Source organism: Colossoma macropomum, unplaced genomic scaffold, assembly GCF_904425465.1.
Source record: "Colossoma macropomum unplaced genomic scaffold, Colossoma_macropomum, whole genome shotgun sequence".
NCBI lineage: Eukaryota > Metazoa > Chordata > Actinopteri > Characiformes > Serrasalmidae > Colossoma > Colossoma macropomum.
The window spans coordinates 45,219,965-45,237,666 of NW_023494787.1; the positions used below are offsets into that span (position 1 = coordinate 45,219,965).

Consider the following 17,702-nt stretch of genomic DNA (forward strand, 5'->3'; position numbering starts at 1 on the left):
TGGTGCTACATACAACCATTTTCAAAAAGGTTCTATATATAGAACCATACACAACACACTCTCCATCAATCTGAACTTTTTCACCATGCAAAGAACCATTTAAGCATGAAAATGGTTCTATATAGAACTCACGGTTCTATATAGAACTCACGGTTATACATAGAACCATTCCCTTTACTGAAGGACCCTTGAAGAACCATCTTTTTTTTAAGAGTGTTCATACATATATCCACTCACCAAGCACTTTATAAGGAACACGAGTTCTAAACTCCATTTGCATGCTTGAATGGTTCTTTGCAAGGCGAAATGGTTCTTCAGATTAATGGAGAATGTGTTGTGTAGGGATCTATATAGCACCAAAAAGGGTTCTGCTGTTATTACGTCGTCAAGCTTGTGACAATACAAGAACCCTTTTTGGTGCTAAACACTCTTGAAACAGAACCTTTTTGAAAATGGTTGTATATAGCACTGAAAGGGTTCTTCTGTTGTTACAAGCTTTACAAAAAAAAAGTTTTCAAAAAGGTTCTATATAGAACCATATACAACACACTCTCCATCAATCTGAAGAACTTTTTCACCATGCAAAGAACCATTTAAGCATGAAAATGGTTCTATATAGAACCATTCCCTTTACTTTTCTGCTGTTATTACGTTGCCAAGCTAGTAACAATGCAAGAACTCTTTTTGGTGCTCTACACTCTTGAAAAAGAACATTTATAGAACCTTTTTTGAAAATGGTTGTATATAGCACCAAAAGCGTTCTTCTTTTGTTGCAAACTTGACATTGTTGTAACAATGGCAGAACCCTTTTTGGTGCTATATATAATCATTTTCAAAAAGGTTCTATATAGAACCATATACAACACATTCTCTATCAATCTATAGAATGTTTTCACCATGCAGAGAACCATTTAAGAACCCTTTACTAAAGAACCCTTAAAGAACCATCTCTTTTGAAGAGAGCTTATGTACACTCATCAAATACTCATGCTGGGTAGGGCCTCCCTTTGCTCTTGAAACTAAAGACAAGATGTTGGAAACATTCCTGATTCTGATCCATGTTGACATGATGACACCATGCAATTCCCGCAGATTTTCCAGGTGCACTTTCATATATGCAAATCTCCCAGTCTACCACATCCCGAAGGTGTTCTGTTGGATTCAGATCCAGTGATTGGAAAGATCACTAAAGAACACTGAACTCATTGTCATGTTCATAAAACCAGTTTGAGACGACTTTTGCTTTGTGACATGGTGCATTTTCTACTGGAAGTAGTCATTAGAAGATGGTAAATTGTGGCCATGAAGGGAAGAACACGGTCAGCAACAATATTCAATTAAGCTGTGGCTTTCACGCAATGACTGATTGGTATAAACAGTCCCGGAGTGTACCGAGAAAACATTCCCCACATCATTACACCACCTCCACCAGGCTGGACTGTTGACATGAGGCAGGCTGGGTCCATGGATTCATGCTGTTGGCGACCCAAATTCTGACCCTACCATCTCTGTGCCTTGGCAGAAACTGAGATTCATCAGTGAAGGCCACGTTTTTCCAGGCTTCAACTGTCCAGTTTTGGTGAGACTGTGCACACTGCAGCCTCAGCTTTCCCTTCTTGGCTGACAGAAGTGGAACCTGATGTGGTCTTCTGCTGTTGTAGCCCATTCGCTTCAAAGTTTGACTTGTTGTACATTCTGAGATGCTTTTCTGCTCACCGTAATGTACAGTGTTATCTGAGTTACTGTAGCCTTTCTGTCAGCTCAAACCAGTCTGGCCATTCTCAACAAGCTGTTTTTCAGTCTGCAGATCTGCTGTTCACTGGACGTTTTGTCTTTATTGCACCATTCTAAGTAAACTCTACAGACTGCTGTGCATGAAAATCCCAGGAGTTATAGAAATACTCAAACCAATAAGCACTGAAATCATGTTTTTCCCCATTCTGATAGTTGATGTAAACATTGCCTGAAGCTGCTGGCCCTTACCTGCATGATTTTATGCACTGCACTGCTGCCACATGATTGGCTGATTAGATAATTGCATGAATAAGTAGGTGTACAGGTGTTCCTAATAAAGTGCTCAATGAGTGTATATATACATCGACAGTGAAGGGCCCATATTTTACATTTTTCTTATATTTTTCCTCCTGAAGTCCACTTATGCTTATGTTGTTTTCTGTACCAAGAACAACCACAATTAATTGTTACATGACCTCAATTTATCCTTTAGATTTAGACCGTGTTACTGTGCCTTTAAGACTATATATATATAACATCTGTTCTGATTGGATAAACTGTATTGCATCCAGAATCAAAAAACAGCCCAGTCTGAAACACACTTTGTAACTTCAGGTGAATTAATATATGTAAATAGTGGTTTTCATGACATTTTAAATCAGAACAGGCTGTTTTTGCAGCTTGGCTCCCTTATGTAGTCTGTATGGACTATAACAATTTACATAGTGCACCAACCTCTCTTATTTAAAAAGATATGTGTTTTTCATGATATGGGCCCTTTAATATAGGTCAGATGATTTGCAGAAAAAAACAGTGATAGGAAGTTCAGTTTACTGGATGAATTCTTTAAAAGTCACCATTTCAATGAATCAGACATAATTGAACGATTATTCCAATTTGGCCCACATGGACGTAAACATTCTGTAGGTGCCACAAACAAGCTGATGACCGCCAGCAAACAGGCAAATTACATTGTAGTGTTATTACTTGAAAATAATATTGTCTATTATACTGCGCAGAGTACCAACACAACAAAAAGGAAGCGATCTATAGCGTCTGCAGTCAGTCTAAACGAAATCAACAAGGTTGTTGTTTAAATACTGCAATGAATCTGGATTTTATCTTTTGCCTATAATACGGATGGGGTGGTCTTGTCACTAGGTAAAAGTAAGCAGCTGCCTAGGGCCCTCCATTGGCCTAGGACCCTGTGGAAATAGAGTTTAGATATATTGTACATGCTGTTGTTAAATAAGCTATTCCTAGATATCTATACATTTTAAAAACAGCTGTTCTTTGCAATTTTAGTGATTGTTTTCTGTAACTGCAATGCAGATCCACCCCCGGTCATGATTATAATGGACTATTCCATGTTGTTACATGAAGACACAACCACATAAAGACAGACTGGTATGAACAAGGCAATTAAGCAATAATTTACATTACATTTTCATTTAAATTGTATTCTTCCATACAGCAGTACATAACACTAGTGTTAATGTCAGCATAGATAACTCCAGTGTTGGGATAAATACTCAAAAAAAAGTTAATAATTACTTCTCATAAAATGTAATAGGATTATGTTACTTGTTACCTCCTGGAAAAAAGTAATCTTATTACCCATGACTTTACTTTTTACTCAGTACCAAATTATTTTACTATATTGACAGATACTTTTGGTTGATTCATGAAAATGTCTTTAAACAAGCACAACGATCTGCCAATAGGGTAAGATAATTTCACTTAATAGCATTAAATGTCTAGAAATAAGTTTAATAATCTTATAGTATTCTTACAGCAATCTCTAAATGAGAAATATTAGATATAACCACTAGATATAAGATGATTTCACTCGCCAAGATAATTTTTTGCAGTGTAGACAGCTGTGTCACTAATTTAAAGGCGTGCATGCAGGAGACCCCATCCCTGTATGCGGCCCAGAGCCTCAGAATCACTAAATCCGCCCCTGACTGTTGTGTATGTGCTAGAAACCCAATTCAGTTGGAATCGGTTCAAAAGAACGATTCGTTCACCAGCGGTTCAGCCCGCGTGGAAAAATTTCCCGCGAAACTACAAAGGCACTCGCAGTGGACTTTTCCATTGTGAATACAGCCAAGTAGAGGGGTGGACGCTCACACGAGCATTGGAAAATCGGCCTGTATTCACGAAAAACAGAGTTTCTCGTTTAAGTTCGGTGTTTAACTGTGTTGAGTGTGCGGTGAGGGCGAGAATCCACTGGAAAAAGTCTTTCAAAAGCACATCACAACGGTTTAGTCGTTGCTCTCCCACCCCCTGCATTTTCGCACTAAGTACATGCGCCTTTTCGCTCTTGTTGTTTTTTAAACTCTCCGTCGTATGAATGGGATTTTAATACAGCCGATTTCAGTAAAAACTATAAACGTTTCGTTTTTTTTCCTTTGAGACCAAACATGTCCACACCGGTGAAGGTAAGGACGATGAAGTTAATGTTTTTCGGTAGTTTTTAAAGCTTAAAAGAGACATTTTTTGTGTATTTTAAGCCAGAAAACTCGGCACATTTAACGTTATTTCGCTAGTTAACATTACCTAGCTAACTAGCTAACTTACCTCAGTTAGGTTAAATAAATTAATGAATGTAAAGTTGTTGAAAACGCACTTTAAGTGAAAGTGAACCGGCGGTTCTGTGCGAGGCTTTCCTGTTCTCCAGCTTCTTATTCGAATTTTCCCGTTCCACCTTAAAAGGTGCAGCATTAGATTCTGGAGCCTGCACCATTTAAGGTGGAGCGGGGAACTTCGAATAAGAAGCTGACTTCATCCTAGTTTGTCCTGGTCTGTGAATTCAGTAGCGTTGGCTAGGTTAACTTTTTTCTTTTCTCAGCCAAACGCCGCAAATATAACGTAATGCAATGATTAATTTATTTCTCAAATAATTCTGAAACTAACGTTACAGCTCAGTTAGGTTAGCTAGGTTACCAAGCAGGGTGTTTTAACTCAGTGTTGTAGATTGACTAATAAATTCGTTAATTTGAATGTTTCACATTGAGCAAAACGGCCTTCATGGTTTTTCCGCTGGTGCTGAAAGGTGAAAGGTGTGGGCGAACGGCTGCACGATATGGACCTGATGTGCGATGCAGTTCTTCGATATTGCGATGATGATATGAATTGAAATCATTTAGAATAGATATAAAATACTAACTGACCTGATTAGGGACTGAGGGACAGTAGGGGTGAGCAATATGGCAAAAATATAATATGCCATACTTGAAGCTTTATGATGCATGATATGTATCTCAATATTTTTTTAAATACTTTAAAAACTGTAACTATAATTTTAATGATCTTTTTCAGTGTTTTACATGCTGCACTACTGTAAATTCAGTAAAAAAAAGGACATTGTACTCTCTTTTTAATGAATCACTGTAATTCAGTGTTCTTCACGTAGTGATATTTACGATATACTCAGAAAAGCATATTGTGACATGATTAATCACGATAATGTTAAAATTGTCTGCTAGAGTTTTACCCCTGGTAATCAACTGATGAGTTGATTTAGGTGTGTTTGGGCAAGAAAATCGGCAAACTCTGCAGGAATCCAGGGGCCGTACAGAAAATTTTTAAGTCTCAGATCTGCTTTGTTGTTTTGGCAACTTCAGTTAAGACTGAATTTAGGACAGAAGCCTTTACAGAACAACAGTTCTTAAGTCTGTAATCTTATTTCCAGATAAGAAAACTGTGTTACAGAAACATCCTAAGTTGCCAAAATAGCCTAAATATTTTCTTAACTTTAAGATAAACCCCAGAGCGTCTTAACTTCTGTTTTAATTTCTGTTTTAATTGTTTTATGCAGTGATGGGCAGCATAGTTCACTATAACCAGTATAATAATGCTACATTTATCTACGCTGAAAACGGTGCGTTGACTTCTGAGTTTTTTTTAACAGCGTTTAAAAGCCCCAGACGCTGCAGTCACGATCTCCACCGTCCCTCTTATTACCTTCGTGTGTTATTGTTGATGAAATCTTGTCAGATAAAATATTACAGTGATGGTGGTGAATAATGAGGACACAGAGCTGAATGTGTGTCTGTTTATTAGGAGGAATAACGTTAGTGCGCTCGGCTAAAGCGTTTGGGAAATTAAACTGAAACTGTGAAGTGGCGACGCTCTGGAAAAACAGCACAAAGCGCTGCCACAATATTCTTAACTTCCAGTTTGTCGCGCCTTAGTTTTATTTGACTTTTAGCTCTTTATACCAGTAACGGCAGCTAATGTTAGCTGTCTAACTAACTAACTTGATTAGCTACGTGTTTACGTTTCAGCTGTGCATGTATGGTCGGTTGCTAGGTAACAGACACGACAGTTGATTGTCGACTTCAGTCGATCAAGTTAAGATTTCCTAACTTGAGGTAAAATGAGATGAGATGATGAAGATAAGATTCTTAAATTAAGATTAGATTTGCTTCTGTAATATGAATTTGTGAAAAATCTTATCTTGACCTGTCGGATCTTAAGACAAAAAGAATTTTCTGTAATACGGCCCCTGTAATATGGTCCTCTAGCACTTCCTCCCTCCTGGACTAGAGAATTAATAACACAAGCTATTGTTTCGGACTTCTGCATTTAGGGCTGAACGATTTGGGTACAATATCTAATTGCGATTTTTCTGACCAATATTGTGACTTTATTATTATTATTATTATTATTATTATTATTTTTTTTTATTATTATTATTATTATTATTATAATATATGTGATGTAAGGTTCAGGCCTGTTATTTTGGACCAGGGGGTGTATTACAGAAACTTCTGTAAAAAGTTAAGATCTGACAGGTCAAGATAAGATTTTTCACAAATTCATATTACGTATTATCTTATCTTACGGCATCTTATCTCAAGTTAGGAAATGTTAAACTACTCAATCAAAGTCGACAGTTAACTGTCATGTCTGTTTCCAAGCAACCGATGATCCATGCACAGCTGAAACGTAAATGTGTAATCAAAATAATGTTAGAATGTAAGTTACAGCTGCCATTACCGGGGTAAAAAAGGGTCAAAAGAGAACTGAAGTGCAATAAACTGGAAGTTAAGAATATTGTGTGTATCAGAGCGTCGCTGCTCCTCAGTTTCAGTGTGTATTTTCCAAGTGCTTTAGCTGAGCGCGCTAACATTATTCCTCCTAAAAAACAGACACCCGTTCAGCTCTGTCTCCTCATTATTCACCACCATCACTGTAATATTTTATCTGATGAGCGTCTGGGATTTTTAAAATGCTGCAAAACCTCACAAGTGAAACTACTGTTTTGCAATGTAAATGAATGTAATGTCATTATTCTAGTAGTGAACTATGCTGCCTGTCACAGTTGCCTAAAAATAGAAATGGGCATTTAAAACAGAAGTTAAGACACTACTGGGGTTGTCTTAAAGTCAGGACACAGTTTAGGAAATTCTGTTTAGGATGATTCTGTTATACTGTTCTTATCTGCAGTTAGGATGAGATTATGAACTGTTATTCTGTTATGGCTACAGATCTAAATTCAGTCCAAACTGAAGTTGTAATGGTGACTAAACAGATAAGATTTCAGAGTTAAGATGTTTCTGTAGTTCAGCCCTAGATCATCCACTTTTTCTAGTTTGAGGCTTGATTGCTGAGTGTATGCTAGACTCCTGATCCCACTGCTTGCTTTTGATTGGTCTAACTCCTCTATAGGCAGTAAACTTAAAGCTGCGCTATGATTTTCATTTTTCTTTTCAAAAATATGAAATTTGCACAGTTGTCCACTTCCTCAGATGTTTGCTATCTAAAGTCTGCTTCTTTAGTTTAGAACTGTAGCTGTGAGTTTAACCTTGCTGACAAAAACAAGAATAGCCCAAATAATTTCAGTCAAAAATACATCCCCAAAACCTCTTTCAACCCACTGAAACCCCATCCAGGCCTCCATTAAGGTTGCTCAGACTTGCTGATGTGGTTTAGGGCACAGCATGGCTTAGATGTGTACAGCATGTTTATTGTAGCACGTGCACTACAGGCAGCCACTTTAGACAACAGGATCTGTATTTACATTGATCTCAGGAGTAGCAGTGCTGATCTAGAGCCATTATTTGTCACAATGACCATCATAAATACAGAGCAGTGTGATCCGAGATCAGTCCTGATCTGTAAATACCAGCCCTGGTGTTGTCTGAAATGGCTGCTGGTAGTGGGTGAAGTTTTGTTCATTTTTACAGTTCACAGTAAGTCATACTGTGCTCTAAACCACATTCACACCTTAAAGAAGACCTGGATGCATTTTGAATGGATTGGCAGAAGTTCTGAGGATGTATTTACATGGAAGATTTGGGTGTCCATTGAGTTCTAGTATTTGTTAGCAACATTAGCTTTGTAGTTCCAGTTTTAAACTACAAAATGTGGACACCAGACTAGTGTTGGTGGATTAGTTACATCGGGGTTAAGTGGAAAGTTAGGTAAACAGAATTTTTCACCAAACTGTTTCTTTATAGTTATAAGAAACAGCATAACTGAGCCAGGAGGGAAAAAAAAAATGTGAGTCACCATTTAAAGCCTACATCTTTTCTGTCTGTCTGTCTGTATATATATATATATATATATATATATATATATGTATATGTATGTATGTGATATACAGACAGACATACATACATTTAATAACTTAATACACACACACTCACTCATGTCCTCAGAAGACACGTCATTTAAGCTCTGACTGAGCTCTCTTTGAATGCTCTTTCAACGTGTTAATCATATCAGTCCTGTCGGGGAAATCTAACACATTTGTATAGTTACATGTAAGAATTCAATTGATTTGTACTTTTTGTATTTTCAAATGATGACAATTTTATTTGAAATTATCTACATTTTAGTCACATTGGTTTCTGATTCTAATACACATCTGTCCTGCTTTGTAGTTGGTCTCGCCTCTGAAATCTGAGGCTTATTTTATGTAAAAGTGCATCAAAAAGAGAAGCTCCTTTCAAGCTTCAGTTGCCTGTGCTAATAGGTGCTGAATTTGGTAAGACATTTTGCTGCAGTTGAATGTTACACAATGGTTGAGTAACTTTTCTTCTTCTCAAATTGTTTTTTGGAAAAGTAATTTTACTTCTACTTGAGTCATTATTTCACCAGGTACTCACCAGTACTCTACCTAGGGTATGCTAACCACGCCATGAGGCAAATAGCAAAATGTTCCATGTTTCACACAAGATCATTACTGATTCATCTTAAATCTCTCTAGTGTAATTACATCACTCTCTTTCTCTGGTGTAATTACATCACACTGGCACAGTACACATGTAATGTAATTTCAGCTGTTCTGTTATCACAGCCTTTCTCAGTGCGTTTGTTGTGAAAACTAATAGTGCAAGCATGATAAATGTGATTAACTGTGCAGCTTTAGTGTAGGTGATTGATTTGTGCCTGAGCTTGATTAAATGTCATTGTTTTATTACATTTTTCAGAAAGTTTTGGCAGATATATTTGAAAGCCCTAGCGATGAAGAAGAATTTCTTGGTTTTGGAGTTGATTCTTCAGAGGAGCTCTCAGAGGAGAGTCGAGACAGCTTCCGCTCACAGACCTCCTGGAAGCCAGTGAGTATAATATATTTTTGTTGGATTATTTATTTATTTTATTTATTTTATTTTTTTTCCCTGTTACCTTCTCTTCGAAGAATTTGTATATTATATGTGTCTACAAAGCAGTGTGAATGGGCTGCAAGTCTGAAGTTCAGACAGTGCTGTGTATTTGATTCTGGGTTTGTATTGTCTCTCTTTGTCTCATAGGTCCTTCATTTCAGGTCTAAATTCATTACAGATGAGTTGGCACATATCTTCATGGACACAGACAGTGAAGAGGAGTTTGAAGGGTTCAGTCAAGAGGAGAGCTCTCTACGCAGCCACTGGATGAGCTCCAAGGTGAGTGGCGAGTATAAGGATTATTTCTTTTTCTCTCTATGAATGCATATCTGCACTAGTTTATTTCCATTTATTACTTTTTTCTGGTAGGTTTCAGAGTCTGAGGAAGACAGTGATGACATCGGTTTTTATTCGGATGATGACAATCCAGCCCCACAACGAAGGCAAAGTTCTGGTTTATGTGTTGCATTCAGGTTTCCTGTCAGACGAAGCTCCAACCATGAAAGGCCAGTGCCAAAGAAATCCTCCAAGATGGCCGAGTCAAGTGTTCCACCAGTCACTCAGCCTACAGTGAGAACCAGAAAGAGGAGAGGAGGCCAAGCAGATGCATCTGTGGCATCTAAAAATGGAAAAACTGAGAAAAGATTTCGTATCGCCAGAAATGAATCTGAGGAGGAGGAGGATGATGAACTGACTGAGGCAGACATACAAATACTGAGCAAAAGGGCTAAAAATATTCAGGAGAACAAAGCTATGGTAAATGGATTGAATTACATAGTTCAACATTTAAAGTTCTTGGGAATTTTGGGAATGTTATTAAATCATTGTGTGTATGTGTTTGCTCACAGCTTGCAAAGCTATTTGCAGACCTGAATGCCTTACCAGAACTCTCGCCAAAGACAACTCCTTCAGTAAGTGCTATTTTTTTTATAATTAGGGATGCACCCTTATGGTGATTGTGGGCTGATGCAGATATCTGGGATTTCCCTATGTACATATCTACCAAAGCCAATATTGATACTAATGCATAGATATATATAAAATGTACAAATTGGGACTACACAAGTGCGGTAAAATTATGCTGATATTTTAGCACTGTAGCCCAGCATCACCTAGACCAGGGATCAGCAAAAAAAAAAAAGAGCCATTTTGTCTTGTTTCAACAAAAATCAAGCCACCTTGGGAGCCACAACATTTTATGTCCATTGTATTGGATTAACATTTTACTATCTTGACTGTAAATGTGTCAGTACATGCTGATGTGCTAGTAAAGGCAAAAAAACATAATATAAATGAAAATCCAGACTCGCTTTGCTCTGCTTTAAGCTTTAGCTCAGCTATGGCAGCTTTTCTTGCGTCTCAAAGCAAAAGTAGAATAGTTTCTTGTAAAATGTCTCTCAACATTCAACTTTTTTTTATGAGGCTGAAGTCAGCTTCTCATTCGCCAACTTCTTGTTCAGATTTCCCCGTTTCACCTTAAATGGTGCTTGAGGTGCCAGAATGTAACTGCTGCACCGTTTAAGGTGAAACGGGAAAATTTAAGCAAGAAGTTGGCGAACAAGAAGCGACTTCAGCCTCGCAACTTTGTAGTGTTCGACAGTTTCCCTTTGTGGATTAAATGTATCGGGAAGCCAGCTGGAATGATTATAAATGCAAATAAGTCCATTCATCTCCAAATTATCGATGTTCATCTTAAATGTTTCTTTGCTGTTTCGTTAGCTACTAGCTAGGCAGGATTGTCTGCGTTGCTATGGTGACCAGCAGTCTGTGTGCCAATTTTCATGGTTAAAGGTTGGTGAATTAGCACATATAGGCTACATTAACTCCAGAGTTTAAGACCATTTATTGTTATCTAACTGCGTTAGAACGAACAGTAGGGCTTTATTTTACTGCAAAGGAGGTTGTGTGTATTTTGGTAACTTATTTATTTATTTATTTATTTATTTATTTATTTATTTATTATTATTTTTTAATAAAGCTAAAAATCTGCTTCTGCTGTGGAGCCTCAACAAGGCAGTAAAAGAGCCGCATGCAGTTCAGGAGCTGCATGTTACTGACCCCTGACTTACACATTGTGCTCTTCTAGAGTACAACAAATCAAATGTCATTCTGAAATATCTGTAAAATCTAAACATCTAACCAAGGTGCAAATAATGCCTACACCATGCACATACCAAGCCAGTGAGACAGCTAACTAGCTCTGTTTACATGTAAGGTTAATTGGCCCATGTCATACATTTTTTTTCTTGACTTTGATCTGAGGTCCCACTTGTGTAGTTTGGTGTAGTTCTATATACCAAAAGAAGGTCGTAGTTAATTTTTACATTACTGTTTTCCATGGGGTGGGTGGTGCGGAGTCTCTAGATGACTTCAGTGTGAATAGGCAAACCCGCATAGGCTGAAAATGGTGAAATCAAACAGGCTGTTTTTTCTGCTTTGTTTGTATGGACTGTAAAGACTGGGGTGGGAATGGTGTGTTTTGAAACTTTTAACAATGTTTGCATACAGCTAGAGCTGGGCAACATGACAATATTTATTGTTATCGTGATAAATTGCATCACAGTGTGTCACAATATGTTTTTCTGGGCGTATCTTGGATATTGTCAGTACTTGAAAATCACCTCCGAACTTCATTTTTGATTAAAAAACGAAAGCATAATTAGCACTGTTTAACTGGATTTTGTGCAACAAAGTGTGAAAAGTTGAATACAAGTAATTGCATTCGTTGTTTTTGGTAACATTTTTAAAATGTGGCCCTGCTGTGTTCTAACTTATCAGATGTCAGAAAAAATAAATATTGGGACACGTGTGTATCGCTAAAAAAACTTCCTGAAGTATTATATTACATTTTGCCATATCTCCCACCTCTTTTATTTCAAAAAGGGAGGGAAGGTGTTCCATGATGTGGGCCTAGGTGTTTTTAGAGTGAACAGAATTTACTAGCGAGTTTAAATGAATTTGATTTTGAGATCCTCATACAGTTGGTGGGCAGAAACTGTACTGTTTAAACACTTCTATGCCTCTCTTCAAAGTGATATCAAGACTGGTATTTGGAAGTCTCATTACCTGCTATTGCCACTTGAGTTACTGCTTACTCCTCTGTTTAATAATGTCATTAATTTCTGGTCATCTGAAGAAAAGGAAGCAGCACGCTCCAAGAAAGCATGTATCTGAAGTGCAGAGCGAGAGGCGGAACCCCAGCCGCAAGGCCAGACCCCCAGAGCATTTCGGGTTGGAGCAGGAGCCGGTCATTTCTACGAAACCAAAAGGAAGGAGCTTAGCAATAGACCTCAAGAAACTAATGGAGGTAAAAAGTGCATTCACAGACTCCTTCTGTCATACAGCCGCTGTGTTTTATACTACCCAAGTGCTGTTTTCTGGATGCTGTCGAAGCCAGAAGTAAATATTTTCAGTCTTACTGCAAGACTAGACTTATCCTTCTTTTCTGAGTGGCTGCTTCCAAGCATGTGTTAAAGAGATCAGGTTGAGTTTTGACCATTGATTAAACAAAACATTAAAAAAATGGATGTTTCGCAATCTTTTCTTATCTTTGATATTTCTTTAATGTACACAGGTGGACATGGACTTGCGAGAAGATGGAGCCAGGCAGAAACGGCAATACAGAAAGCGTGCTTCTGTGCGAATGCCAGAGGACATCACAGAAGAAGAGCTGGACAACGTCGCTGACCGTTCTAAAGACAAAATTCTTGATAAAGAAAATGTACGTTGAAATTAAGATTGAAGTGATCACACGCTTGCTTGAAACTGTGTGGAGTTGTTAAGTAATCTCTTTTTTGTTTTTTTTTTTTTCTTTTTGTTAAGTATGATTTGAGCACTGTACGTGTTCAATTATTTTACATTATTTTTAACACTAAGAACAGAGAAAGAAGACGGAGGAAGAAATTGATTCATTGAGTTGTAACTGTGCAAACAAGTCGCGTTCTGCTAAAGGTCTGCAAACAGCCACTGGCTCACGGGAGCTGAAGCTCTGTGGTCTGTGGTGGAGCTTGAGGCTCTGTGTCAGCTCAGAGCGTTACAGTTAACAAGCACTACAGAAGCCACCCTGAGCTCTGTGTAGGATGGCATATTGTGGTGGTGTTGTAAAACTCAGTCCTTAAGGCTTTGTAGCTTCTCTAGTGCAAATGGAAACTGTCCTAAATGTAGTCAGTATAACTTGAATTTGTTTGTGGGTTTTAAATAATGAGAATTCATATTTATTGACAGTTGTGGCTCAATTTGGCACTTTTCAAAATCGCTGATTATCCCAGGTTTGCATCTTTGAAAATGGAAAAAGAAATTCGCACAAAAATCAGGCTTCAGGATGGAAGCTGGTACTGTCTTAACTATCTAAAGAGTATGTCCATTTTACTGAGGCAAAACCTGACTTGCTTAGAAGTGACAGGAGCTGCACTTCTGAAGAGAAAAGGGTTCATTTGAAGGATTGTGTATTTTGCAACTCAAGTGACTCATACAAGATAATGTGTTTTTCAGGGCAGTACTTGTCATCAGTGCAGACAGAAGACTTTAGACACCAAGACTGAGTGCAGGAATCCTTACTGTCGAGGGGTCAAAGGCCAGTTCTGTGGACCCTGCTTGCGGAACCGCTACGGCGAAGATGTTCGCACAGCCTTACTAGACCCTGTAAGTCCCCCCCCAAAGAAACTTTTAAAAAACCTAACCCTAAAAACTCCTGGTAGTTGTACAGTGTTAAATGTGTAAAATATCTAATGTAAAATAATAAGGAGATCATAGTATTTAGTACATAAATACACAAGCAGAGCTTGCCAAAAGTTTACACTAGAAAGTGATCTTGTTGCAAGTAACCAGTATTCAACAAAGCATTTCCAGTTTGATTGATTAGCACAATGTAAATGTCAAATATTGGATATCTTTCTTAGACACTCCTGGTTTATCCTTTAAAACAATGTTATCTTTACTTATATGATTTCATATGAGGACATGATATAAGAATTGGTTTGCAATAAAAATATGTCTGGGAATGATTAACAGCTTTAATTTGGATTTTGTAACAAGATGGTGTCTTTTTGTTTGTAGACGTGGGAGTGTCCTCTCTGCCGAGGTGTGTGTAACTGTAGCCTGTGCCGAAAACGAGACGGGCGCTGTGCCACAGGTGCCCTTACCCGCTTAGCCAAGTTTTATGGCTATCACAATGTCAAAGAGTACTTAGAAAGGTATGTACACTTTCTTCTTTGTAATGTTGTTTTATGTCAGTATCATTGTACTGGGGCAGTCGTGGGCTGGAGGTTAGGGAAGCAGCCTTGTGACAGAAATTGGACAGGTTTGATCCCCAGAGCCGACAGTACGTGACTGAAGTGCTCTTGAGCAAGGCACCCAACCCCCAACTGCTCCCTGGGCACCATGGATAGGGCTGCCCACTGCCCTGGGCAAGTGCGCTCACTGCCCCCTAGTGTGTGTGCATTCATTAGTGTGTATGTGGTGTTTCACTGCACGCATGGGTTAAAATGCGGAGGTGAAATTTCCCCTCTGTGGGACAAATAAGGGTCACTTAATTATTAAATTAATTAATAATTTAATATGCTTATAGTACTGTGTCAGAATCAGAGATCCTTCATTTATTTCATTTCCAGTACAAGTAGAAGTTAATTAATTTTTACTACCTGGGGAGGAAATTTACATTAACTAAACATAATCTTAAATGTTTCACTGTTTAGTGTGTCCTTTGTCTTTTATTATATTCTGCTTTCAGTTTTTCAAAGAAATGTGCAGGGATTTTAACCCACACCTCCAAAGTTCAGTCTTAGAAGTTGGTTGCATTTTCTTCTTTCTACTTGAAGCAAGAATGGATTTTCTCCTCTCTCTGAAAGATGAAAGCTTTAAGTACTGATGGGGACTGTTTTAGTTGTTTACCAGGTCTTGTGTTTTGGGAAAACTTCTGTTTTTTTTTGTTTTTTTTTGTTTTTTTTTGTTTGTTATTTTCCTTTGACTTTCTTTGCTTATGCAAGTGATTTTATCTTGTGCCTAATCTTTTCAGAAACATCTTAATAACATACTTAATGTTTTACATGGAAATTAAACAAATGAATGTCACTGACTCTGAGATATATATATATATATATATATATATATATATATATATATATATATATATATATATATATATATATATATATATATATATATAAAATCACATAAGCCAAGACCTGTATGAAAAGGTTCTCTCTGTTTTCCTCTGTCTTTCCTACTTTTAGATTCCCACTCAATCTGATATATTACACATTACTTATAATTGACAGTTAACGTGTGACATTTTGTCTTTTGCAGTCTACAGAAGAACCTTGACTGAAGCCTGCCTGCTGTTGGGATTGAGCTGCATTTTATCAGGTGTTTCGTCAAAGAGACACTTTCTTTTTCCTTTCACTGTCCAAATCCGCAAGACTGCTGAGATATAGAAAAGCAGTCCTGATTTGTTTGTTAAAGCCTGCTGTCTACCAACAAAACAGCCAAACAGCTTCAGTTGATCTGTAGAGTTTTAGGAGTGCCTTGTCCACTTTCATTCAGTCATTTTCTTATTGATCTAAAGAGTTAGTTGCTCTTTATTTCGACTTGCGCGTAGTTTATTTTTCTTTAGCTTTGTAGCTTTTAAAGAAATCATTCTGTATATTTCAAGGTAAGTAAAGGACCGCATGGTCAGATATGCAAATGATTATGAAGCCAGTCAAAACTGCTACATGATTAATGGACTTGCTTACTCAATTGACCAAAAAGTTGTCCACTGTAAGAAATGGTAAAGCTAATGCACTGGATTTATGTCAAGTAAAGATTGTTTTGAGTTCAGTCTACTGTTTTATACTTCAGCCTGTTTTCAAATTTGAACAGACCAAAGGGTTTTCTTCCTAACATATGGTCTTCCCAAAACATGTTGAAACCTTTTTACTCAAAACATGAAGCGTTCTCTGAAGCCTTTTAGAGAAGAGTACATGAGTACATTGTGTTTTAAACTGAAATGGGCACCAGATTTTGTTTACTATCGTAATATAGTTTAGAGACGCAAAATGTTTTGTTGTTTTGACTCTTTACTCAAGCACTTTTGAAATTAATCAGTGACTGGAAATTTAATGCATTGTCCAGTACATTTCAAGTATTCTCCTCAATTAAAACAGTAAAACATATGCTGGCAGTTGTTCATTTTGATGCATTTTTGGAGATTCAGTTCCAGGTTAGAAGAAAAAGATGCCAGCAATTGTGCTTAGCAGAGATGGATGGAAGGAGAAGCATACTGTATTTTTAAATGGTTATGCGGTGAATCCAGACGCGAACTTGGTAACATCCTTGTCTTTTTGCTTTGAGTCTTTTATTCTTTTTTAATCCAAACTCTTTAAATATTTACTTTACGGTCCCAATAAAGCTCTTACATTTGGCATGTATCTCATGTGACTTGATATTATATGGATCTGTGGAATCAAAGTTGTTTTCAATAAAGACTGTGGACCTGATTTCTTTTCAGCTTTGTAATAGAACATGTTAATCACTTGTACTACTTCTTAAAATAAAACCATTCTGATATTCTGTTATTCCCTGTATTAGTGTACTTTAACAGAATGAGAGATAATACATGCACGTCAGGCTACAGTGATGATCTAAAAACAGTGTTCTTCAAACTACACCTTAAATGTGGTGGCTACTATAAAGCAGGCTAAACTCTGATGCGTTGGTCAAAAAAACAATATAAAAGCAACCAAATGACACCAAAACAAAGCCACAAATTTAAACATTTTAAAGCTGAGATATCAAAGGTTTTTTTTTTTTTGTGAAGTAAAAACAGCAACAAACATTTCAGTCAACAGACTTTCATCAGTGCTACACAAACATGAAGTCAAAAAATGAGAACTCTAGGCTACAATTAAGGATATTTTACAATGGCTCAGTGCAGTTAACAGCACAGATTGTAGTTTAGCTTTTACCATTTACTGCATTGTGTTGCCATAAGGCAACAATTATTTTTTATTTTTTTACAATTTATTTCTTGTCTGCTTACAATATAAATGTCTTTTTCCCCTTTTTCTTTGGGAAGCCGAAGGCTTATGTTTACCTGATCTCATGCCTAAAAGTAACAAGTTATTCTTATAAATAAACCGTTATAGCTGCTTGGTTTTACATCAAACCAAACTCTTGCCATATATGAAAAGTAATATGTAATGTGCACAATGGGAGTAGATTAACATTCTGCCATTAGACACAATGGACAGGCATTTTCACATCATTTTTATAAGTAGCCTTTAAAGATTTGACATAGCTTTGAATTAATTTATTAATGGTTAAAAAATCAAAGGGCAGTAGTGAGCTATTGCTTGCCAAATAATAAAATAG

The 17,702-nt window shown here is 37.2% G+C and overlaps 1 protein-coding gene across 2 annotated transcripts in view; it reads left to right on the forward strand.

Moving 5' to 3' along the window:
* The window catches only part of cdca7b (cell division cycle associated 7b), a 25,260-nt gene extending 8,354 nt beyond the window's left edge, over window positions 1-16,906 (forward strand). The window contains exons 1-10 of one of the 2 annotated variants that reach the window (XM_036567545.1): window positions 3,489-4,178; window positions 9,180-9,308; window positions 9,501-9,632; window positions 9,723-10,109; window positions 10,202-10,264; window positions 12,490-12,660; window positions 12,928-13,074; window positions 13,845-13,994; window positions 14,409-14,545; window positions 15,657-16,906. In XM_036567545.1, coding sequence (XP_036423438.1) covers window positions 4,161-4,178; window positions 9,180-9,308; window positions 9,501-9,632; window positions 9,723-10,109; window positions 10,202-10,264; window positions 12,490-12,660; window positions 12,928-13,074; window positions 13,845-13,994; window positions 14,409-14,545; window positions 15,657-15,678 — 1,356 coding nt within the window. In that variant the 5' untranslated portion in view covers window positions 3,489-4,160 and the 3' untranslated portion in view covers window positions 15,679-16,906. Of the gene's footprint in view, window positions 1-3,488; window positions 4,179-9,179; window positions 9,309-9,500; window positions 9,633-9,722; window positions 10,110-10,201; window positions 10,265-12,489; window positions 12,661-12,927; window positions 13,075-13,844; window positions 13,995-14,408; window positions 14,546-15,656 lie in introns of those variants that run through there. The other variant, XM_036567546.1, reaches the window with a different exon arrangement.
* The last annotated feature ends 796 nt before the right edge of the window (window positions 16,907-17,702 follow it).